The sequence below is a fragment of the Dendropsophus ebraccatus genome, chromosome 10, assembly GCF_027789765.1.
Source record: "Dendropsophus ebraccatus isolate aDenEbr1 chromosome 10, aDenEbr1.pat, whole genome shotgun sequence".
Classification (NCBI taxonomy): Eukaryota; Metazoa; Chordata; class Amphibia; order Anura; family Hylidae; genus Dendropsophus; species Dendropsophus ebraccatus.
In genome coordinates, this window is record NC_091463.1 from 34301625 (window position 1) to 34327924 (window position 26300).

At 42.8% G+C, this 26300-nt stretch overlaps 1 protein-coding gene across 1 annotated transcript in view; it reads left to right on the forward strand.

Annotated features, from left to right (window-relative positions):
* The window catches only part of MSN (moesin), a 60909-nt gene that overhangs the window by 9832 nt on the left and 24777 nt on the right, over positions 1-26300 (forward strand). Inside the window, exon 3 of the mRNA XM_069985820.1 lies at positions 24520-24603. Within this exon, the coding sequence (XP_069841921.1) occupies positions 24520-24603 (84 nt within the window). The remainder of the gene's footprint in view (positions 1-24519; positions 24604-26300) is intronic.

Consider the following 26300-nt stretch of genomic DNA (forward strand, 5'->3'; position numbering starts at 1 on the left):
GTCCACCCCCCTATACAGTCATACACCCCTGTCCGCCCCCCTATACAGTCATACACCCCTGTCCGCCCCCCTATACAGTCATACACCCATGTCCGCCCCCCTGTATAGTCATACACCCCTGTCCTCCCCATACAGTCATACACCCCTGTCCGCCCCCCTGTACAGTCATACACCCATGTCCGCCCCCCTGTATAGTCATACACCCCTGTCCTCCCCATACAGTCATACACCCCTGTCCGCCCCCTATACAGTCATACACCCCTGTCCGCCCCCCTATACAGTCATACACCCCTGTCCGCCCCCCTATACAGTCATACACCCCTGTCCGCCCCCCCTATACAGTCATACACCCCTGTCCGCCCCCCCTATACAGTCATACACCCATGTCCGCCCCCCCTGTATAGTCATACACCCCTGTCCTCCCCATACAGTCATACACCCCTGTCCGCCCCCCTATACAGTCATACACCCATGTCCACCCCCCTGTATAGTCATACACCCCTGTCCTCCCCATACAGTCATACACCCCTGTCCGCCCCCCTATACAGTCATACACCCATGTCGGCCCCCCTGTATAGTCATACACCCCTGTCCTCCCCATACAGTCATACACCCCTGTCCTCCCCATACAGTCATACACCCCTGTCCTCCCCATACAGTCATACACCCCTGTCCGCCCCCCTATACAGTCATACACCCCTGTCCTCCCCATACAGTCATACACCCCTGTCCGCCCCCCTATACAGTCATACACCCATGTCCGCCCCCCTATACAGTCATACACCCATGTCCGCCCCCCTGTATAGTCATACACCCCTGTCCTCCCCATACAGTCATACACCCCTGTCCGCCCCCCTATACAGTCATACACCCATGTCCGCCCCCCTATACAGTCATACACCCCTGTCCTCCCCATACAGTCATACACCCCTGTCCGCCCCCCTATACAGTCATACACCCCTGTCCGCCCCCCTATACAGTCATACACCCCTGTCCGCCCCCCTATACAGTCATACACCCCTGTCCTCCCCATACAGTCATACACCCCTGTCCGCCCCCCTATACAGTCATACACCCCTGTCCGCCCCCCTATACAGTCATACACCCATATCCACCCCCCTGTATAGTCATACACCCCTGTCCTCCCCATACAGTCATACACCCCTGTCCGCCCCCCTATACAGTCATACACCCATGTCCGCCCCCCTGTATAGTCATACACCCCTGTCCTCCCCATACAGTCATACACCCCTGTCCGCCCTCCTATACAGTCATACACCCCTGTCCTCCCCATACAGTCATACACCCCTGTCCGCCCCCCTATACAGTCATACACCCATGTCCACCCCCCTGTATAGTCATACACCCCTGTCCTCCCCATACAGTCATACACCCATGTCCACCCCCCTGTATAGTCATACACCCCTGTCCTCCCCATACAGTCATACACCCCTGTCCGCCCCCCTATACAGTCATACACCCCTGTCCGCCCCCCTATACAGTCATACACCCATGTCGGCCCCCCTGTATAGTCATACACCCCTGTCCTCCCCATACAGTCATACACCCCTGTCCGCCCCCCTATACAGTCATACACCCATGTCCACCCCCCTGTATAGTCATACACCCCTGTCCTCCCCATACAGTCATACACCCCTGTCCGCCCCCCTATACAGTCATACACCCATGTCCACCCCCCTGTATAGTCATACACCCCTGTCCTCCCCATACAGTCATACACCCCTGTCCGCCCCCCTATACAGTCATACACCCCTGTCCGCCCCCCTATACAGTCATACACCCATGTCGGCCCCCCTGTATAGTCATACACCCCTGTCCTCCCCATACAGTCATACACCCCTGTCCGCCCCCCTATACAGTCATACACCCCTGTCCGCCCCCCTATACAGTCATACACCACTGTCCTCCCCATACAGTCATACACCCATGTCCTCCCCATACAGTCATACACCCCTGTCCGCCCCCCTATACAGTCATACACCCCTGTCCGCCCCCCTATACAGTCATACACCCCTGTCCGCCCCCCTATACAGTCATACACCCCTGTCCGCCCCCCTATACAGTCATACACCCATGTCCTCCCCATACAGTCATGCACCCCTGTGTGCCCCCCCGTATAGTCATACACCCCTGTCCGCCCCCCCTGTATAGTCATACACCCCTGTCTGCCCCCCCCCGTATAGTCATGCACTTCTATCCCTATGTACCTCCTGTATAGTAATACATCCCAATCCATCCCCCCCCCCCCCATATAGTCATATGCACCTATCCCCCCTCCCCCCCCCATATAGTTATACACATGTATTCCTATATGACCCCCTGTGTATACACATTATGTAGAGGCTGTATACCTGTATATACACATCCAGGTCTCTGCTGAGACCCCCTAATAATGACAAATAGTAATAATGATAATTGACTAACCATGGGTTGCTTTCAGTTCTTTTTTTACTTTTTCTAATCAAAATATCGCCAGTTTGACATGGAAAGTGGGTGTGGTTTGCAAAAAAGGGGCGTGTCATAATTATCGTTGAATTATCGTTACCACGGCTACATGTGCGATAAACCGCGATATTGATTTAGGCCCATATCGCCCAGCCCTAAGATAAAGTATACCGCTTCAGTGACTGACAGTCTTCAACTTCCACTTTCGGGAGAGAAATAAGAAGGCTGTATACTCTGTATACACTACTGTACATGACGTGTTTTAAATTAAAAAATCATTCATTTTACTTGTTGCATTGTTGCACGCTTAGATTTCAACATTTCCTGGTAAGAACCTGGCACAATCTCTAGACCGAGTTCAGGCCTGTCATATGGAGGTTAAGATGAAATATTTTCTTTTTAGCAGGAATAAACTGGGAATTTAAAATGCCCATCCCATCATTCCTTGCACTTCCCAGTGTTAAAAGGATTGTGCAGGATTACAGAAACAAGTCCACACCTTTTGCATGTGTGTGTTTTTTTTTTTGTCCGGTATTGTATTTCAGCTCCACTTGAATATGTATGACTAAGCTGCTATACCACATACAACCTGAGGACACATGTGGCGCTGTTTAGGGTACAAAACAGCCATGTTTTAGTATGTGCATGTTATGCTCAAGGGAGTGAAGTATATACTAGACATATATTAGGGAACTGCATTCATAACAATACTGCCCTCTACAATTATGTTTTCCTAAGGCTACACCAAAGTAGTGATTAAAGGGGTACTCTGGAGGGATTTTTTATTTTTATTTTTTTTTTTTTAAATCAAATGATGTCAGAAAGTTATACAGATTTGTAAATGACTTTTCTGTTTAAAAATCTCAAGTCTTCCAGTACTAATAAGCTTATGTATGCCCTGCTGAAAGTGGTGTATTTTTCCATTCTGACAGTGCTCTTTGCTGCCCCTTCTCTCCATGAGGTGGCAGCAGAGAGTATTGTGTCAGACTTGAAAGAATACACCACTTCGCATAGGACATACAGCAGCTAAGTAGTGGAAGACTGGAGATTTTTAAATAGAAGTAAATTACAAATCTGTTTAACTTTCTGACACCATTTGACTTAAAACCTCTTTTTCTTCAGCGTTCCCCTTTAATTGTTCTAGACTCTCATGCCTCGCGCTGCTTTGAGCATTGGGTGTAACAACTTCTGACATTTCATAAAAAAATAACTTTGTCTATTTCGTGTGATGGTGTAAAATATTATTCAGCATTACATAGCTGGACTTCAGGACCAGTAGTAATCGGACGGCGCCTTATCTTTTATTTTCTCTACACGCTCCTAACATTTTTCAGAATTGAATCTCTGCCATCTTGTCTGCTGCAATGTTTGCTGTTCTTGTTTTGTCACCTTCTTATTTACTTAGAAAGCAGATAATGTGACTAATGTTTACTCTGCATTGTATATTTACATCCCTGAAATGCTCCTGTGATAGGAAGTGTTGGATCAGAATGTCTCTCATTGGCCCTGAGCCGAGTGAAGCGTATTCTAGTAGAATAAAATTATTTACTACTAAATAAGTTACAGGTGGGACTCTGTTCAGTAGTAATGCATCCCACTGTGCCTCCAATTGGTAATAATTGGTAATTCCATGCCTCCATTCAGTAACAATACCTCAATATAATACAGGAGTATACAGATCCAGTCAACCGGACAATTGGGAGATATCAGGAACCACGTGGTCCCACCAGCTGTGGGTTTGAGACCCCTGGGCTAAATGCAGGGCTCTTCGGCTGTGGGTACTGCAGCTTGTCTTATGAAGGTCTCAGTTCATCATGCCCCAAATAAGTATTTAAAGTTTTTTTTTTTTTTTTTTCCAGGACTAATGCAAAAACACAGCTACATTCATGCAAAAATGGCACCACCCCTGTCCTCAGGTTTTGTGTGGTATTAAAATTTATTATTAAAAACTGCAGTGAGTTTCGGTCCAAAGTTGCACGACCTTCATTGCGCATTCCCGATGTTCGTCTGACGATGGTTTTGTGATTGGGAATGGAAATGTGGTGCAGTTTGTGTTAATAAAAATGTTCAAGTTTAACTTTTTGGTGAAGTGATTGTCAGGGACATATTAGCTTGAGACCCTTAGATAATAAAAGCTGCAGTGCACAGAGTTGGGGAGCCTTTGATACAGCTATTGTCCTGACCAGAATTTGATAGAAACATAGAAGATTGTCGGCAGAAAAAGACCACTGGGTCCATCTAGTCTGCCCTTTTAGCATCTTCATTCTTATTATCGTAGGATAGATGTATGTTTATCCCAGGCGTGTTTAAATTCTGTTATTGTACATTTACCAACCACATCTGCTGGAAGTTTGTTCCAGGTATCTACTAATCTTTCAGTAAAATAATTTTCTCACGTTGCTTTTGATCTTTCCCCCAAATAACCTCTGACTGTGTCCTCTCGTTCTTGAGCTCCGTTTTCTTTTCTATTTTTTTTTTTTTTTTTTTTTTTTTACTAAAAACACTTCCCTCCTGAACCTTTATTTAGCCATTTAACTTCCTTAAAGGTTTCAATCGTGTCCCCCCTTTCTCTTCTTTCCTCCAGACTATACAGATTCAAATCCTTAAGTCTCTCCTGATATGTTTTATGCCTGACACCCACCATTTTTGTAGCCCGTCTTTGGACCCGTTCTATTTTATCAATATCCTTGTTTAAGTGAGGTCTCCAGAACTGGACACAGTATTCCAGATGTGGACTCATTAGAGCTCTATACAGCGGGATCACAATCTTCCTACTGGTTATACCTCTAGCTATAGACCCCAGCATACGATTTGCTTTCCCCTACTGCCTGCTTGCACTGGTGACTCATTTTAAGGCTGTCAGAAATCACTACCCCTAAATCCTTCTCTTCTGAAGTCTTTTTCAACACAGAACTGCCGATCTGATACTCGGATGGAGGATTCCTCCTCCCCAAAGGCATTATTTTACATTTGGAAACATTGAACTTCAATTTCCAATGTTTGGACCACTTATCTAGCAAAGCTAAATCATTATCCATATTATTGACACCTCCAAGAATATCAACCCTATATGATATTCTCCTTTTTTTTTCCCTCTCTCTTAACAGTGACACTTCCAGGTACTTGCAGGTATTTGTTGCTTTAGGTTATGATCAGTTGATGTCGCCGCAGTCACAGCAGGATACACCTGGCACAGAGCTTGTTTCGTAAGAACACATTTATCATGGTACAAACGACATATGAATAAGAAATGCTCCAGTGCAGATTCCACCCCCTCCCATTTCCACTTACCAGACTTATCTCTATATCATGCACTTAATCAGAATACAGTTAAGTAGTTGCTACTGTGCCTTAATGGGGTATACGCTACAGGGAAATCCTATGACATTTACACAGCATATAAATGTCCCCTAGATCCAGCTCCCACCTTGGGGACCAACACCAGTCCTCAGATCTAGTGCTCCCATACCTCACTCCAGCTTCTAACCTGCTAATATGTCCCTTTAGTGCATGGGACGCTGAGGATGAAGGTAATTTTCTTACCTTGATTCTTTGCGCTGTTTTTGTGTGAATGAGGCAGTTTGGCACACTGGGGGCGGGACTGTATCACCCCGGCCGGCCCACCCTTCCTAATGAATATTCATGCACTCATCACTATAGAGCCAGATAAATAGAGTGCCCCCTGTGTGTTATAGGGACATATCAGCAGTTCAGCTTCTCTTCAAGTTAATTTTCATGCCATAGAATGGATTTCATCTGATCACTTGTGCACACTTTCACGTCGGGCTCTTTAGTTTTGTCTAACATGACTGTCTGAGCTTTACCATGTGATTAGCATTACCAGGAATCATTGCAGGTGTTTTTTTTTTTTTTTTTTTAATCATAAATATATTAGAAAGTATCTTACAGCGCACATAATCAATTGGGCTCTAACTAAATCAACTAAAAACCTATCCCCCCCCCCCCAAGATCCTCGCCAATGATGTCCACATCCAAACCCAACCAATCCAAACTTTTGACATGTCTGAGACATGTCAGAAGTTTAGTTAAATGACGGTAATAGGGTACACAAAAAGGTCATTGACCACGTTTCTATGTACACTAAAAAATCGTTTTGATTAGTATTTTTTTTTTTTTTTTTTTTAATAGAAGTCAAAGGTAAAACAGATCAAACTGATACCACACAAATAAATCTGTTTTTTTTTATCCATTTTTTGCATGAATAAATAAATAAAAGGACTGCAAAAATAGAGTGTGAACCCAGCTTAACATAGTAAGAATATACAGCAACACAGAAGCGGGCTCTTTACTGTAAGATTATGAAGCTTTTTACCAGAGGAAGCCAGTCATTTAAGACAGCTGGATGCCGTCCCATCAGTGTGGGTTTTTTTTTCCACTCATATATGTTTTTAATGGTAAATGTTATACAAGATGCATAAATATAAGATCACACAATAATGAAGTGACATGAGGCATAAGAATTGACAAAGAACAGGTCCAGAGGACACTCAGGTAAGTACAATTAGGATTGCAGGTAGATCGACGGCCCCCTTTCCCTTATGTGCATCCTGACCCTGCATAACTCACTAAGACCAATACAAATAGTATGCCCCCACGCCTCGTGGACCATTTAATGGAATGAGCATCGTAGTGAAGGGGAGCCAGATTTTTAATTGGGAAGGAATTTTCTTTTACTATAAAATTAAGAAAATCAGGTTCTCATTGAGTTTTGTTGAGGAAATTAGTCTATTGAAACACAAGACCGGTATGTAAAACCCTTTCAGATAAGTTTTGTGCTGGGTTCACCAGGTCAGGAAGGGAGTGGGCTGTTTTTAAAAATAGATCCTCTTATCTGTGAAGTGGCGGTGAACAAGAATTTAGCCGTATCATCACCAGCTATACGACTTGAAAGAAAATGGTTCTAAAAATTAGACTACAAAAACCCATGGCCTATTCACTGTGATCAACCCGGTATGGTCTTCTAGTGACTACATTCCATCTATCAGAGTGAGAATGGGCTCACTGCACTATATCTCTGCATACCTGTCATTTTAGGCATTTAAGTCCTCTGGAATCAGTTGTGACTGGCAGGGTGGGGTGAAGCTGCCAGGGTCCACCCTGATGACTGAGCCTTGTTTTTGTCTACTGGTATATATAGGAGTCCTCTAGAATGCTGCAGCATCTCAAAGTGAAACACAGAGGGACTTAGTGTTTTATGCTTCTTGTGGTTTAGGCAGCATAAAACTAATATCAGGTTCCTTTTATGTAAAAATGGATCACACTTGCATTGGGGCTCCATTTGGGGCCTCACCGACTCTTTCCAACAACAGACACCAACTGATCCCAAGAGGTCCCATTGATTTCAATAGTTTTTGTCAGGTTTCCATTTATTCTGCAGGGATTGACTGGAGGAAAAAAAAATCCATGTGACATGTGAATTATGTTAAGGAATCACTGCATATTTCACCCCCTATACTTGGAAGAGATGAAATTTATTGTGAAAATCTACATTTGTGCCACAAAACACTTGAAAATCCACAACCTGTTGGTTTTTCCTCTTGACTGTTTCTGTAAGTGTGTCAGTTTTCCCGTACTGTGGAATCTCCACAGCAGATGCCCACCAAAGTGGCCACATCTGAATGTACGGTAATGTTTTTTTCTTGAGAATAACATAGAAGTTCCTGTGTATACTTGTTTTTGCTGATGCATGGGTTTTCAGCCATATTGATTGATATTTTCCTACCAATATAGTTTCCTAATTCTGTCTACCCTTCCCACGATACCTCTGGCTTTGGATGTATAGGAGGTGGAGTCACATTACTGCTCTTGCACTTAAAGGGGTTGTCCGGCGATAAAAAATTATTCACAGAATAACACACATTACAAAGTTATACAACTTTGTAATGTATGTTATGTCTGTGAATGGCCCCCTTCCCCGTGTCCCACCCCCCCCCCCCACCCGTGTACCCGGAAGTGTGGTGCGCTATACATTACCTGTCACGTGCCGACCACGGTCTCCGATCCTCAGCAGTGACGTCTTCTTCGGGAGGCCGGCGGATCTTCCCGAGTGCCGGCCGCCCTCTGCAGCGTCATCCGAAGCTCAGCCGCAATTGGCTGAGCATAACTGTGATGACACTTCCGGGTCTAGCGTGGGTGGGGGGAAACACGGGGAAGGGGGCCATTCACAGACATAACATACATTACAAAGTTGTATAACTTTGTAATGTGTGTTATTCTGTGAATAATTTTTTATCGCCGGACAACCCCTTTAAGGCCCTTGTGTAATCGAAGACAACGATCAGCTACATGAACAATGTCTGCTGATTGTTGCATTCGTTTGCCTGTGAACCCCCCGGCTGTGAACCACTCGCTGGCGACGCGTGTAATAGCGCCGGCAGCGAGCGAGGAGCTTTTAGGGGTTTTAGTCCTAAGTATAGTAACTGATTGATCAAGTTTTGTCTTCTAACACTGTTAGGCTATGTCACTTCACACTACGTAAAAGTATGGTCGTTAGTGACAACGGCCGTACTTTGCACGTTGTGGAACAATACCTATTGTTCTATGGCATCCCGGCCGGAGCGTATACACATCGTATATGCTCCGGCCGGGATCCCGTGCAGCGCGGCAAAGAACTGACATGTCAGTTTTCTGCGGCCGCAATTCAGTGAATTCAGTGTGTAGGAAACCCTGTCAGTTCACACAATGAAGCGAGTGGCTCCGCTGCTTGCTTCATTGTGTACTATGGGAAGTTCTGATGCGGGCGCGCCATAAAGATTGGCCGGGATGATCTTTGCAGAGACCAGCCGTTCCGTGACCCGGCAATGTCACGAAACGGCCGGTCTCTTACAAAGTGTGAACATAGCCTTAAATTGAATCCAGACAACCCCCTTTAACCATAGTACCGTTTTGTCGTCTCCAATATGTCCGATCCTGGGGTCTGAATGTTTCCTGGGGCCAGGCTGATAAGTTCTGGAATACTTGAGATTTTTCACTGGAGTACCCCTTTTTAATTCTGCATCTAATCAGTGTATGGACTCGCCTATTACATTATATGTATTTTGATCCCATAGGGATAGCATCAGCATACAGACAGAGCTTACTGGGGAGGGGAGAGGTCTGGGAAATACCAGGAAGGATCTGGCAGGTGATGTAATCCTCTAGTTCACAGGAGGTCATCTGACCCAGGACAGTCCACTTCCTTTGACACATAAAGCTATGTAAATGATAGAATAGTATCAAATGCTTCTATAGTGTTTAAAAACTTGACAAAAGGCGATGAGTAAATCTGATCATTTTAGGGTATTGATTAACTTTAAATTCAGTTTTTTTTATCCTTTCATTGTTCTTATGGTGAAAAATACATTTTAGTAAATAAAATTATATACTAGGCATCACATAGGTTATTACATGTAAGGAAGTTTGTTTGAAACGACCATTTAATGGGGTATCTGTATAATGGGCAGACAGGCCAGGTCCTTCACAGGTGTTTTATTGAGTCTGAGGTTTCTGGTACCTTTGCTGCATCCTTCTTTCCTAAAAAGAAAATACCTGCAGTGACTCCTATAGAACACCTGAGCAGTAATGTGATTAGAGTCTTATGGTGCATTTACACAGAGAGATTTATCTGACAGATTTTGGAAGCCAAAGCCAGGAACAGACCATAAACAGGGAACGGGTCATAAAGGAAAGCCTGAGATTTCTCCACTTTTCAAATCCATTCCTGACTTTGGCTTCCAAAATCTGTCAGATAAATCTGCCTGTGTAAACGCACCATTATAAATGGGGGCAAATCGTGTTCTGTAGCAATGAACAGGGAAGACGGAATTGTTTTTCCGAAGAGTAATGGTGCGTCTACACAGGCAGATTTATCTGACAGATTTTGGAAGCCAAAACCAGGAATGGATTTGAAGAAAGGAGAAATCTCAGTCTTTCACTTATGACCCGTTTATGGTCCATTTCTGGCTTTGGCTTCAAAAATCTGTCAGATAAATCTGTCTGTGTAAACGCACCGTATGGGTACTATTACACAGAGCGATTTTTAAAGATTAACTAATGATAAATTATTGCAAAAGAGATTGTTTATCGTTAACCTGAAATCGTTCACCATATTACACAGAACGATGGTCGTTAGATACGATCGTTATTGCGATCGCCACTATGATCGTTTATTCCTTCTGATTCCAGCAAAACAATGAACAATGTGCAATTACACTAAACGATTAGTGAAAAAAATGCAGAACTTGAACGACCGTGGAATTACAACGAACGATTAACGATAATTTTGGGTTCAGATCTAAATCAACGATATATGAACGATTTTTCGATCATTGCCTGCAATTACACAGAACGATTATCGTTTAAATTGGAACAATATGATTTTTTGCACGATAATCATCTCGTGTAATAGGGCCCTAAAATAGAGAGACATTGAGGTTGGCTTATGATTGTCTTACTATTGACATGTCAGTCATTCCAGTGTGTGTGTGTGTGTGTGTGTGTATATACATATATATTACATTGTAATTCATACTCTGAACTGCAATGCCTCTTCTCATTGACAATAACGGGAGCGCTTTACACATATTTTGGCCCTTAAAACGTGCCAAAATATGTGCCTGGAAGCTGAGTGGGAACGTAGCCATGGGCTTGTTAATATCTCTTAACAGTGATCACTTAATGTAGTAGTAAAGTGAAAATAAAGCAAAAGAGTTTGGAGGCGTTGGGTGCTGTGTGTTGGAGAGGCTCCAGCCTGGGTAGGAAATGACTAAAGTCTTCCGTAGCTCTACGTAAGCTGCCCAGGCCTTTCCTGCCTCTCTTGTGCCTCTGCGAGCCTTATTTGGCAGTGTGCTGCTCTTCTATTATGTCTGTGGAGTGAAGCAGCTCGGCTCTGTGATCTCCTCTGCTCATGCTCCGTACAGGCCGGGGCCGCCCGTGTGGGAAAATTCTCTTCTCCTCTCGACTTCAGACTTTATTTTAAACTTCTCCGAGAAGCCCATAGAAGGTTGTGAAGAAACTTTGTCAGAGTTTCCTATGAAGAATAACATGAAATAAAAATATAATTTAAGGTGTTGATGTACAAGACCGTTATATTCCTCAGTATTTATTATTGACTTGTGTATAGTAGTTATGGTAATCGTATATTGCTGTGACAGATGACTTTTTGCTTGTGAAATCCAGCTGAACCTCTGTTCTACTCCGTGACTAAAACTATATATTTCAGTGGGAAGGCTCCCTGCACTCACTTAGCTGTAGCTGCTCTTGACTTGAAGGGATTGATTGTATCCCTGCCAAAACTGGAATCTAGAAACTCCCCCACGCCGGAGCTAATATTCACACACAACTTTCTTTGCTTGGTCCTAATGAGTCCTTTGTTTGCCAACCAGCGAATGACTTTCTGCTTCTTCCCCAGGTCACTTTTATACCATAAGCTGCACACCCAGCGTGTAGATACCTTCAAGGTATTGGTTATTGGTTACACACTCATTATGTATAAGTAACTCGTTCTGAAGGATTTTCCCGCTCCCTGGCAATAAATAACTTGTAAATTAGCCATTGGTAAAAGTCAACTCCTTTTGCGAGCAAGCGTATTTTGTGCACTTTACTCCTAATGTCTTCTCTTATAAATATTCATGTTTTTTTTTTTTTTCTTCCCCCTCGAAGGAATGGTAATCCCTTCAGCTGCGCTGCATCAATCCATTATGTACAGCTCTTGAAGGCCAAGCATGAAATTACTGTGTGATTTGTTCCATTCCCACAAAGCTTAAAACAAAATTGAATTTAAAATTTGCTTTGCAGCAGTCATGAAGCGATGTGTGTAAGAGTGCAGCATATTTATTGTGGGTATCATTTAGTTTAGTGAGCTATTTATCTAGAAAAATTTGATAACTAAAAACCAAACGTTCAGTCAGCAGAGCTTCTGATTCCACAACCACTTTACCATACTGACTGTTTATTGCCAGAAGTTGTGTGACAGCGTGGTAGCAACAGCAGTTAAAGGGGTACTCTGGCATGTGAGGGATATCACTGCAGCACTTCTAGACTAGTGGCATGCTGAAGTGGCTTAGGCGTTCTTGGTATCTGTCAGAAAACCCATTTCCCTGTTGCTCTTTGAAGCTATAAATCAGAATACTTTCAAAACATATTCTAACGTCCACCGTGGTGTATATGTCAGCATCCCAATCGTAAAGTGAACCGTGCCTTATTTGTAACTTGACAAGTGTGTGTGTGTTTGGTGCAATCGAAGAAACAGATGGAGGGGAAGAAATACATGTTAAATTGAACATACATGTACTGGCATGTTGGTGGTTAAAAAATAAAATAAAAATTTAAACCTGTTAATTTGACTTAGTAAGCAGGTTACTAGTAGTAGAGGCCACACTTTGGTGATCATAGGTCTGTATGGTTAGCTTTGTGTAATAATTAACATTGTGGTACCAAAGAGCAATGTGGCGGTCTCGTGCCCACCTACCCCTCTACTATATTGTATAAATCTGACCTTTCTTTGAGATATATAGTTGTGAATGTGTAGGGTATGGGTTTGAACATAGCATTAATAGAGCTGTCTGGCCTCGCACTGCCCAGTTATGTAGTAGAAGCTTCTAATGATGTATATGTGCATATGTCTTCTGTACACTCAGACTGTACTAGTAGATGGCTTATCCCACAGCTCAGTGCAGTAGTGATGCATTGAGCTGTATAAACAATCAAATGATTGCTTATCAAGTATTATTATTATTTAAAACTGGGTGTGGAGATAAGTAAGAGTAAAGGGCCTATTAGGCGAAGCGATTATCGTCCGTGTTCGGACGATACCTACCGTTACAGCCGATTAATCGCTTTGTGTTATAGGCAATGATTAGCCAACATGCACAGTGTCCGCTGAGCATTGTCTTTCAACACGCTGAAAAATTAATGCTCACGATAGCAGCGATCTGCTGGCGTCGCACCGTGTAATAGGAGCGGCGGCAGTAGACCACCACTATCTTCTATAGGCTGCCCGGACGATCTAGTGATCACACCTCTTACCCGCTCGCTGCCGACACATGTAACAGCGCCGGTAGTGAGCGGAAATGAGAAGCAAGCAAGCACTGACCTGAAAGGTCGGCGATTACTTGCTAACTCTTGTTGCCCTGTGTAATAGGGGCTTTAGAGAGGGAAGTTGAAAAATGAAAACTGTCTGAGTTGCAATACCTGACTTAACCCATGAACAAGAGTGGTGCTGTGTCTAAAAAAAATCAGCCTTGTTTTCTTCACCTAATATAACCCCTTTAATATAGGAGACACACACTTTCCTAGATGAGTTTATAATGATGTAGTTACTGTGTTTGTTATGTGGTCTGGAGCCTTTATTATATTCCCAGCTCTTTGGACAATGAAAGCTGCTCTCTGGGTTCTGTGGGCTACAAGGGAGTTTTACAAGGTTTTTAACTGGATAAGAATTCACCAAACGTCATGTGTTAAACTTGTAGACGTTTATATTGTGAATGTGCTGGGACCACTGATAATACAAAGTATCTACTCCCTGCATTCTGCTTGCTGGTCTTGTCTGGAACAGCTCACACTGAATGAAAAGGCCTTTGTGTATAGGGACTGAGCGGGATAGCCTTGTCAGGCATCCTTGCAAAGGCTCTGGCTGTCACAGAAGGTTTGCAGATGAGGACGGTAGAGGAGGCGCGCACATATATGCTTCACAGTATTAGGCTGGGTTCACACTACGTATATTTCAGTCAGTATTGTGGTCCTCGTATTGCAACCAAAACCAGGAGTGGATTAAAAACACAGAAAGGATCTGTTCACACAATGTTGAAATTGAGTGGATGGCCGCCATATAATGGCAAATATTTGCTGTTATTTTAAAAAAACGGCTGTTGTATTGAAATAATGGAAGTTATTTACCGTTATATGGCGGCCATCCACTCAATTTCAACATTGTGTGAACAGAGCCTTTCTGTGTTTTTAATCCACTCCTGGTTTTGGTTGCAATATACGTAGTGTGAACCCAGCCTAATGGTTGATGATGTGGAATACGTTGTTCTACTGGTCATGATAAGGATCTATATTCTATCTACCCAATGATATAAGGGGAATATGTGTCATTCATTGCCTATACTAACTGCAATTTCATTACAGATGTAGGAGTTGTAGTCTTTCCATTGTTATAATAAGGATGTATTGTGAAAGGAAGCAGGCTAAACATGGTCACACCTAGGTAGATCCCATGCGGTGAAGACGAAAATAATCTGCATTTCCAGGACTCCATTTCCCTTGGGTTTGATGTAGGTTCTTCAAAGGGAAGCTAATAGTTTGTGCATATGATGCAATAACCTGTTTCAAAACTTTGTGGTGATATCACTGTTTTCACCAGTTATTGAGTCCCTTTCATTTCTGGGAATGGGCACCAGTATTGGTATGTGATCTGCACTGCACCAGTGCATAGTGAATAGTTTTTTTTCTTTGTTTTTGCAATCTGTACAATAGAGATTTACCTTAGAGATTTTTATCTGCCTCAAAGAATGAAACTAGCATACTGTTAGTTTGCTGCCGATTTTGTGCACAAAAATCTAGGATTAGTCTCATTGATCAGCATCAAACCTAAGATTTCTGCCATGATTCAACAACAGCTGATAATATTGTAAAAAAAAAAAAAAAAAGGGACAAGCAGAGTTTATTAAATTTAAATTAAAAGGGGAACTATCAGCAGATTAGGCAAATCTAACCTGCTGATAGTTCCCTAGTGGGCATGGGGTTTTGAGGATGAGGGTATGTCTTTTACCTTCATCCTCAGTGCCGTTTCCGTGCTGTTTGTTGTGTAATCCTGTTTGGAGCACTGGGGGTGGGACTACTGATCCGGCCCATCCCACTGTTAGTCATTAAAAGGGACGGGGTTCGGGGGCCAGCCCCCAGTGCTCAAAACAGCCTCACTGGGCACAGGATTACACTACAAACTGCACAGGAACGGCGCCAAGGATAAAGGTAAGAGACTTGCCTTTGTCCTCATCTAACCTGCTCATAGCTCCCTTTTTAATTTAATTTGTTTAAAGTTTACCTGACATTTCAAAAGATTTTTAAGAACTGCTGTGGCTTTTTTTTTTTTTTATTAACCCTTTAGAGTGGTAAGAAAACTTTAGTGCTCTCACTGCTGTTATTAAGCCCTTGAGTGTCCCCTCCATGGTGCACGGATATCACACATTCTCTCTATTTGAGCTGAGTTGTTTGCTAGTAGTAAACACTTGGGTACTTCCTTTCCCTTACTTATCTGGCCAATCACAGCACATCACCTAGTCCTTACTGCTTTGCCAAGACAGCGTTGATGAAGGTGCACTGGACTGAGCTGTGCTGGGGAGGCTTTTTAGGACCGCAAAGTAGTTTTAGTTTTGTAGCCCTTTCTTGTTGTCCCTGTACGATCACCTTTGTTAATAACCGATAACAGATGTAGTAATTGTGACCAGATATTTATAAGCCATGTGTCACATACAGTCCTTCCTTCGTGCAGTTTGTGGAGGCCGGCTGCTGTCAGTCAATGAGCCGCAATCATTTTCTTGTGTCCCTTCCTATGAAAAGCATTTACAGAAGAAAATCTCAGAACTGCATTGTCTGGTCCATGAGAATTTCTCATGGTTCCTCTTATTTCAGGTTTTGTGACTTTTTTCACTTCCTCTTTTGTGATCTTCCATGGACAGCACTTACTGACGTTTCCTGTGCACACATCCCTTCACTGGGGTTACATATTTTTGGATCCTTTAAAGGTGAAAGCACGCGGTTAGGTTGCATTGCAGTTTTCAGTGCTTCCATTACTAACTATTGGAAATGGACACAATGCAGTTACAAGTCGCAACACAATCACATCTTATGGTACATATGATGATTTTGGCATTTGCTTGGACTTCTGACACTGTTTGCATCTTCAGTAAAAATGGCCGCTCCAGCAAGATGGGCAGCCAGGGCTGATCTCAGTGTAGCCTCTAAAACCCCGAGTGACTGGAAAAGCTGCAAGCAGTCACTGTGGAAGAGATGTAGAGGTGGCTAGAAAAGGAGATGCTCTGCTTTATATGTTATAGGGTGCAAGTGTTATAGTTAGGTGACAACCTACTAAAAGACATTGGGGTGGGGGAAGGTTCAAGATAATAATAAAAAAAAAACAGTCTGGTATAATTTGTATGCTGAAGTAATAGATGTTATGAGCTGCCGATCAATAATCAATGCAAACAACTAAGAATTGCACTTAGTAAAGACTTCTATCCATTGATGTGCACACAGAGTGAAAGTCGTACTCACCTCTGACCTTTTAATATAACTAGTTCTTTATGTAAAGTTGCTGAGCTGTGCGAATACATTACTGATGCATATTATAGGTGGTTTTCATACCCTAGTACATTATTCAGCATCAGCCTTTTCTGCATTCTCTGCTGGTTCAGTGTCTGATGCAGACGACACTTCCCAGTATGCTCAGTACAAACACTATACAGTGTTTTAGGAAAGTAATTGCTCCCAAAATAAAGTGCAGTATGGAGCATGGACCAGCTGACAGACTGACTTGAGCAACCAGCAGAATTTATGATTGCAGCTCTGGGTCATAATACATGTTGTAATTCATTTTTTATGGATTATATAGAATAAAGGACTAATTGAAGAGGAGTGAACTTAATACTGATAATTAAAGGACAATTGGTGAATTTTTATTAGTATTCACTTTCGGGTTACAGTAGTTCTTCTGTAATAAGGATGCCTTCTGTGAATTTCTGGGATTTCTGCTCCACGCATGTTAATTGTTCAGCTGTGATGGTACCATGCTGAGTACATTCCTGTTGAATGTTCCTTTAGTGATAGTGATTGGCAGAAAGGAGAATCCTTTCTTAATATGACTTGTGAATACTTATGTCACTCACACTTGACTTTCGCCCCTTCCTCCTCTGATTAGATAGGAAGCTCAGCACTGGGAGGATGTGGTTTGTTTCCTGAGAAAGCCTTGCCCTTGGGCTATAACTGACAATACTTACATATTACCATCTCTACCTTTTGAGCACAGTCGTGACCAAAGCAAGTTTTTTGTTTTTCACAAAGCTTGTTGCTTCAGGTGCTGCGGGCCAGATAGAGATGACGGTGGAGAGGCCAATAGTTTTTTTCATGGGCCTTTTTTCCCTTAGCTCTCTATCTGTCACTCCTTGTGGTCCACCACTGACATTGTAGGGGGCGCTGCACCTAGGTGTATGATGTTGATAATGGTCGATGGAGTGGACCTTGTGAATGCAAAAAAATGCATGCAGTCAAAAAGTACATTACTACTTGTAAGATTGCCCCTAAATTAACCATCTATCAAATCATCAAGAACGTCAAGGAGAGAGGTTCAGTTGCTGTAAAGAAGGATTCTGGGCACCAAAGAAAATCGAGCAAGTGCCAGTACGTATAATAAAGAGGATCCAGCCACAGGGTTGGTTCAACACCAGTGCAGAGCTTGCTTAGGGATGGCAGCAGGCAGGTGTGACGCAGCAGAGAAACCATTTATCTGAGACCAATATTCTGCAGGAATTGCAGGGGACTGGGGAGGTACTTATATTTTTTTCTAATGAAGCCTCATTCACACTGTTTGGGACATCTGGAAGAAGGATTGTGAGGTGAGCGCTATCATGAGTCCTTTGTAGAGATGAGCGAAACTCGAGCATGCTCTAGTCGATCCGAACCCAAACTTTCGGCATTTAATTAGCGGTGGCTGCTGAAGTCTGATAAAGCCCTAAGGCTATGTGGAAATCATGGATATAGTCATTGGCTGTATCCATGTTTTCCAGACAACCTTAGAGCTTTATCCAAGTTCAGCAGCCACCGCTAACCAAATGCTGAACGTTCGGATCGACTCGAACCCGAACCCGGTTCGTTAATCTTTAGTCCTGTGTCATGCCAACAGTAAAGCATCATAAAATATAATTTGTGTGGGGATGCTTTTCTTCAAAGGGATGGAGACTTACTCGCAATTTTGCCTATGAACACAAATACAGAATGGTATCTATACAGTATCTAAGAGCAGCTTCTCCTAGTGGTCCAGGAGCATACTTTTTCTAGCATCATGGAACGCCAGTCCCAAGGCAAAAATGATAACTGTGCGGCTTGAGGAACAAAACATTGACATTTTACGTTCATGATGAAGTAACTCCCCATATCTCAGTTCCAAAAAAATCCTGTGGACCCAAAACGGAGAAATTGTGGTCCAAGCACTTATGGGTGGCCATCAGAACCCCAGCGATCTGCAGAAGTCTTAAAAAGAAGGGTCTGTAAATTTTAAGATTTTTGTCAAATGTTTAAAAGAAATTTAAATGTTGAAAACCTGATATTGTTCTTGAGGATACCATAGAAACTTCTGGCTAAAAGATCTTAAAACACTGAAGCAGTAGACTTTGGAGGCTAACACAAAGTTAGCTTTTCACAAACTTTTGGCCACAACTAAATTCTATTGCAATGTCCACACTCAGAAGAAAAACACCTGGCACTACCAAATAAGCTTTGAGAAATTGGTAGGTCATGCACCAGCATCTGAAACAGTTAATAGGTCATCACAGTACTTGTGGTGATCAGTGGTACAAGCAGAGGCATGTAACAATAGAACCATGCGGGAAAAAAAGTAGAAAAAAATGTGGCAACTCACCGGTATCTTTTTAAAATCTTTTTCTTTATTGAAAATTCATAAAACAGAACACAGGTGGGGTGAGGGAGGACAACACACATGCAGAATTGTTCATCGGTGATTGTTTCGTGAGGCTCGCGCACTTCATCTGGCTGAAGCAAATTCTTGTGCACTACATCATAAGAAGTAAAGAAGATTCTTCGCGGCACTCACCATATATTCACCTTTTATTACGGTAATTAAAAAGCATAACAGGAAATTCTAGTGCACTACATGCCTATTATATTATAAGGGTTGAGCTTTTCCAACCCGGCCTGGCCAAATCTTATCTAGGTCCAAAAATTAGGAGTCAACCACATCAAGCTGTAGGTCACTGTCCACAAAGCTCAGATGAGGCTATAAGATTTTACTGCAACCGGCCGTGTATAGGTTTGGCCTGCCACTCCAAACCCTATTGTACAAATAGCACATTATAACGGTTGTCACAACAATGTACCACGGGTAGTGTAAAATTCTGTCCTCCAGTAGCCACAGCAGGCCTTCCCCCTAACTTTTCCAATATTACTCGCTTTCTGTACTTTCTCTGCCTCTGGGACAGCTTGTGCTAGGAAGCTTGGAACTCGATACAGTCATTGACATCATTCACCTCCATGCTTGGCATGGCAGTAGTAGAATCAACTGGAAGCCAAATGCGTTAAGGGTGGGGAACGAAAAGCCAGTTGGTTTTTCCAGTCGCTCTGGTGACCAAGTTTTGTTTAGCCCAGTAGTCAGTATATTCAGCAATTACTTTTTCGAAGTTCTAAAATATATTTTTAGAAGAACATAACTTCTTGAAAGGAGAGAACATGAGCGATAGTTGTGTTTTCCATTCTGATGAACCTCTATCTATAGGGATTTGGTTCTGGAATCTGTAGTGTTAAACATTCCCCCTTTAAGGCGTTAGGTGGTTGCAGGGATGCTTGTACAGTACATTTAGTAATGCCGTCTCACAATTTATTTTCTAAAAGGTTTGGGAGGTGACGGTAGATTTTTTTTGTGGGGCACTTGGTGGCCATGTATACCTGATGAAAAGTTATTATTCTCCCCTTCCCCTCTATCAGCATTATGACAGTAGATTTATAATAGGTGTAAGTAGTGCCCTGTAGACAGGTATGTGTTTGGTAGGGAATATTTAGGAGACATTGGTTACTTGGTTTACCAAGAGCAGTTGTTAATAGGAAGGTGTAGATCTTCTACACATCACTGCCGGATATGTCAGCATTTACTGTATTAAAATGTAACCCTTAAGCACATTTTTCCACAGTTACTAATGATTGTATATGATTGTAGAAAGAAGGGGACTAGTGATATCACTGGTTCCCATTGGAAACCACCGGTCAGTATCCTGAATTTTCGAGAGCAGTAAACAAACTATTGGCTGCTTAGTGCAGTTTGGTTTCCTTGAGGCATGAAAGGGACCTTCACTCCCTTGGGAGGAGACTTGGTTTAATCAAATATGTAATCCCTTGAAAAATTGCAAGCCCTTTCATGTGACCTAGAGGTTGCCTATGACCAAAGGAGCAGAGAATAACTCAGAAACCTGTGGATTCTGTGCTACTGCTTCGTCCTCCTCTTATTGCGCTCAATGTCTGTAAGTAAATGATATAAGGCAAAACTAATTTTTATAATTCTATATACTCCTGTATTTTATTGTAAGCGTCGATCTCCTCTGTATGTAATTGAATATCCACAATCTGTTTGTTTGAGTTCTGTATGTCTGTCAGCTCCCTCGCATTGCATATTGAACATTGATTCTTGCAAATTTTTGTTCTTTTTCCTGAAGTATCCTATTTATGTTGGGGCAGTGGCGTAGCTTCCATAAAGGCAGTGTAGGCAGCTGCTATGGGGCCCGTGGGGGAGGGGGGGCCGGGGATGCACAGGGAAAATAAGAGCCTCCTGTGTCATTCTGCTTAACCCCTTATGTACTGCAGTGTGTAAGTGACCCAAGGTTTGTTTACAGCACATGCTGCAACACAAAAAAGGGGTTAACAAGCAAAAGACCAAAGAGATCTCTGCTGCATTGCTCTGATAACCTGTGACCTCTGTTCTCCAGCTGCTATAATCAAGTAGGAAAATGTGCAGAGCTCCATGCAGAGGTCAGAGGTTATCAGTGCACCAGCAGTAAAGCAGAGATCTCCTTGTCTTCTAAACTTTGGGTCACTTATACACAGCAGCACATAAGGGGTTAAGCAGAAGGTAGTCTGCTTCTGCACCTGTGTATTTATCATAAGGGCTCCTAATGGGCCCTTTTAGTTAAAACAGTGGACTGTCAGAGCAAGCAGCTATTGGCTCTCTGCTCTGCCAGTCACTCTTGTGGCTGCAGGCAGGATTCTGCCACTTACAAGTTTTTTTGCTATGGGCCCTGTGAATCTTAGCTACGCCCCTGTGTTGAAGACTGAAAAACATGGTCTGTAAGGGTGGAGACTCGCAGAGTAATAGGATAGATTTGAAAACTGAACCAAACACAGTCACAGACTACTTTTGCCCCAAGAAAGTCTTTGTATGTTGGGTTATCCGTCAGCACCCCTTTTAACAGTGTTCCAGCCTACGTCCCATTGTATGTGATTGGGGCTTGTTCCAGCATTTTACCTAGTTTGATGTCTGTTTAGAACTTTCTTTGGTGACTTGTGTTCTGGATAGTTTTTTCCTTCTCCAAAAAAAAACAAAAACAATTGGTTAGATTTCTGTAAGTCTGAAAGGATAATTTTTTTGTTGCTCTAAGCAGCCAATCAGCATCGCTTTTATGCAGTATTCTGTTCTAGAAAAATGAAAGCTGTTCCGTGATTGGCTGCTGTGGGCAACAAGTACAGTGGTGGAGGTGGTTTCCCCCCCCCTTAAAAACAACTTCCATAACCCCGCTCCCTGTGTGTCTCACTTGTTAGGATGAGCTCGGTGAGGATATGATTTCTTTGTTTACAGTGACAACCAGCAAATAGCGAGTGCAGCTCTTGGATGTAATACAAGCTGTAACCCGTGATAACAAACAAGAGGACGGCAAAGCCATAGTGTATGGGAGACAGTCAGATAGCTGAGCACACTATAAACTCATAAACTATAGTGGAAATTGCTGCACAATGCAGCTATCTTTTTTTTTTTTTCCCTGTGTACAGAAACCCTATTCTTTGCATCCAGGCTGATAAACTCCCATTGTGTTAAAGGGCTAAGTCATGAGTAAGGACAAGGACTATGGACTCCGAGTGCCCTGTTGAATTCATACAAGTTTAAAGGATATGAAGAAAAAAAAAAAAAACATCCCATCCTAATGTATATTTATTTAAAGGGGTATTCCCATCTCAAATATTTATGGCATATGCATGCTGTGTATTTTCTGGGTCCTTGGTGCCAGCACTCAGTCCACAGCAGCGCTATCCTCCGTGCTGCCCCCATTCTGAAGGCTTTATGCAATACAGGGATGCTGGGTGACCACCATTACGGAGTCCTTAGAAGGTAGTCATTTTTTGGAAATCCTTCTTAAAACGTCATTGTAAGCTGGATATTGAAATGAAATTCCAGTGTTTCCATGGCGGCCGGATTCTCTGCATTCTTGGTGAAGTCCGAGCAGAATCTACATTTATATACTGTACTTGAGAGTTAACCGTTGTCTGGCACGGCCGCTGAGTGCTGAGCAGCTCCATGTAAAAGAGGCCTCAGGAATGTACTTGCTGATAGCTGTACCAGGCTTCACCAGACTCCTGGCCCAAGGTGGAGGAGGGGATGTGCTCTAGTGCCGCAGAGGGATTCCTATGTTCTCATTCATTTAACTTTTAGGAGTCAAAGGCTGTAGACATGCAGTGTTGGGTAGATGCCATTGCTGACTACTGATGGTGATTAAATATTTCTCGGAGTATCAATTCTTTGATGTAAGGGGCCCTTCTCCTTTGAATAGACCCCCATCCATGTGTGTTTGTGCCTGAGTTATAGAGTGCACATATGACTTGGCACTAGACAACCAGGTTCCAGTAGGTAGCAGAAAATATCTAATTTGCATACCCCCCATACGTTACTTGAACACCCCATATAGACCTGTCAATCAAGCCCAGTGGAGTGGAGACAAGCTGATGGGAAGACAGACGGCTAGTCTTTTCTATTTATTCCCAGCCTGTGTTTTTAAAGGGCATATCCAGCCTGTAAAAAAAATTGAATAAAATAAGTACAAGTAAACGCTTAAGATGATGTGGTTCTTGCATGAGTGCCATGGCCACTGTAACCAACTACTCGGTGGGATTATCAGGAGTCATTTGGTGGATAGGTTTTTTTTTAAGTTTTTACTGACTGATTAATCCCTTTTAAACCACAATTTCTCTGAAACACTTTAGCATTTATAGCAGGTTTTTTATAAGGAGCCCTGTGCCTGTATCACTAAAATTACAGCAGTGCCACATCCCTTACATGCCAGACATAGACGGTGCCCGATGGATCCGATTTTGTCTTCAGTCATAACCTCAACATGTGAACACGGCCTCTAAGGAACTCAAGTAAACCCTGGGGTCTTGTTAGGCCTTGTGCAGATGCTGCACTGAGTTGATTTTCACGCTCCTAAAGTGGAGGTTCTGGGGAAGAGTATTGGTTCATGCCGCCAGTTCATCCATCCCTCTACATTTTACAGTGGAAGATGGCTAGCCGTCCACAATTCTACAACTTTATTCTTAAAGTGTCACATGTTGTCACTACTTTCAAAATCTAAATCAACAGTAGATTTGATATAAAGCATGTTTGCAACTTACATTCATTATTTTTTTTTATCATGCTGTAAAACAAAGCTATACTTACCAAAAATCCAGGTCCAGTCTTCTGATGCTTTTTTAGTCTTGTGCTGGTTGAAAAAGAGAGTAAGGGTACTATTACACGGAACGATTTATCGCTCCATGTAATAAATACAACGATCAGCCGATGACAACGATCATCGGCTGATCGTTTATATAGGTTTGGACATATTTTCGTCAGACGCCTATTACACGTAGCGGTGCGCGGCCGGCGACTGACAATATACATTACCTATCCACGTTCCAGGGTGCGTGGCAGTGAACTCCATTCAGCAGCCAGCAGAGCATCCAGCTCACGATAGACTGTAATAAACGAACAATCCCGGTTTGATTTAAAGGAGAGACGCCCATTGCCGTGCACTCCCCCTCCCCCCCCCCCCCCCCGGCCGTATTTCAGGATCGCAGCTGGTCTCAGAAGTGAGAGCGTCCAATAACTTTTTTCATGTCTAATGTCATGTTTAAAGTTACCACAAATGACAGTGTTGTTTTATGTTGTTATAGTTTTATGTGCATGAAATAAAGTTAAAGTTGAAGAAAATTTAATATACAAAACTTAATAACTACTACTAGATAGAACTTTGCAAAAGACAAGTGTCGGCTTTGTGCAATAACTAACCGTGGGCCATCTTTTCTCTTTAGATCAGCGTACGTGTGACCACAATGGATGCAGAGCTGGAGTTTGCCATCCAGCCAAACACCACTGGAAAGCAACTCTTTGACCAGGTAAGCAGCCCCTCATTATTACTGAAAAAGGAGACTTGTATCCACAGTGGACAAGAGGGAGAGGAGGAAGAAGCTGAAGAATTTATGACAAAACCTGTGGTGCATTCACACTGGAACATCATTTTATTTTAATTGGGATGTGGGCACATTTGGGTCTGCCTGCACTCCAGTTAACCATAAAATGGTCACCAATTGTGTGAAAAAAACAGAATAGCAGCCGTTGTTCGCACTCTAGGGACCGGAAATAATTGACAATAGTAACCAACAACGGCCGTTCTTGTCTTAAAAAAATACACTGTGTGAACATGGCCTAACTATCTTTCTTTTAGCCCTACCTCCCTTCACCATGACACTGTTCTCCCTGTAGATGGCAGTCAGAATGATATAGAGCCTAAGTGCAGACCACAGCCATTCAGCAGGTTAAAACTTCAAAAATATGCCACTTTAGTTGGATAGGTTTTTTTTTTTTAAGTCATAGTTGGTCAGGGCTCAGACAACAGACACATGAAGATTTTCATTAAAGGGGTCGGCCACTTTATGGTAAAATAGCTCAGTGTACAATATTAGTAAGTGTACTCACTGTATATACTGACAGCAGCTCCCTGTGTACCTCATAGAGCTAATATCACATTCCCTTCCTCCAGGCTGTGCTGCCCTGCTCTGTGGTGTTTTTGTCCATAAGATGGCTGACATGGAGGAGCATGTGACCATGCCCCGCCCCCCAGTGTCCACCACTGAGCTGTATATGTCTATGGTGGATACTGGGGGGGGCCAGGCATGGTCACATGCTCCTCCATGTCAGCCATCTTATGGACAGAAACAGCACAGCCTAGAAGAGGGGATTCTAATTTTGCCTCTATGAGGTACACAGGAAGCTGCTGTCAGTATATACAGTGAGTACACTAACTAATACTGTACACTGAGCTATTTTATTATAAAGCAGCCGGACCCTTTAAACTGCACATTATTGGCACAGTGAGACTTACAGTAGAAAATGCTTAAAATACAGAGCTCCATGTTATTCCATGTTTATAGACTAGGGGTGTCAAACCCAAATACACAGTGGGCCAAAATTAAAAGCTTGGACAAAGTCACGGGCCAACCTTGATATTTATTGAAGTGTGCGAGCAGCATTTCTGGCACCTTCATAGCGGTGTTCCTGACACTGTCAGAGCGGTGTGTGTCACTCAGGGCGTTTCACTATGATAAATGATGTTTTAAACCCCCACAGTAGTGCCCCACATGGTAAAAGTGCCCCATAAAGTAGGCAGTCCCCACAAAACTCCCCCATATAGTAGCCACCCCTCCCCCCCCCCCCCCACAGTAGTGTCACATACATTAGCCAACTCCGAACAGTAGTGTCCTATACAGTAGCCAGTAGTAGCCAACCCCTATAAAAAATAAAACCCTATTTTGTTTTGGACAGTTTCTGACAGAGGTTCTGTCCGACTGGAAATAATACACCATTTTCTGCAGGACATACAGCAGTACTGGAAGTCTTGAGATTTTTTTTTTTAATGGAAGTAATTTATAAACCTGTATAACTTTCTGACACCAGTTTATTTTCAAACAATTTTTACCCCGAAGTAGCCCTTTGGGGTGATTTTGAGTATTCTGCCTACTTTCAGGATAGTACACCAATATCTGATTAGTGGGGTGTTTACACCTGGAACCTCCACAGATAATCTTTTGAGCAA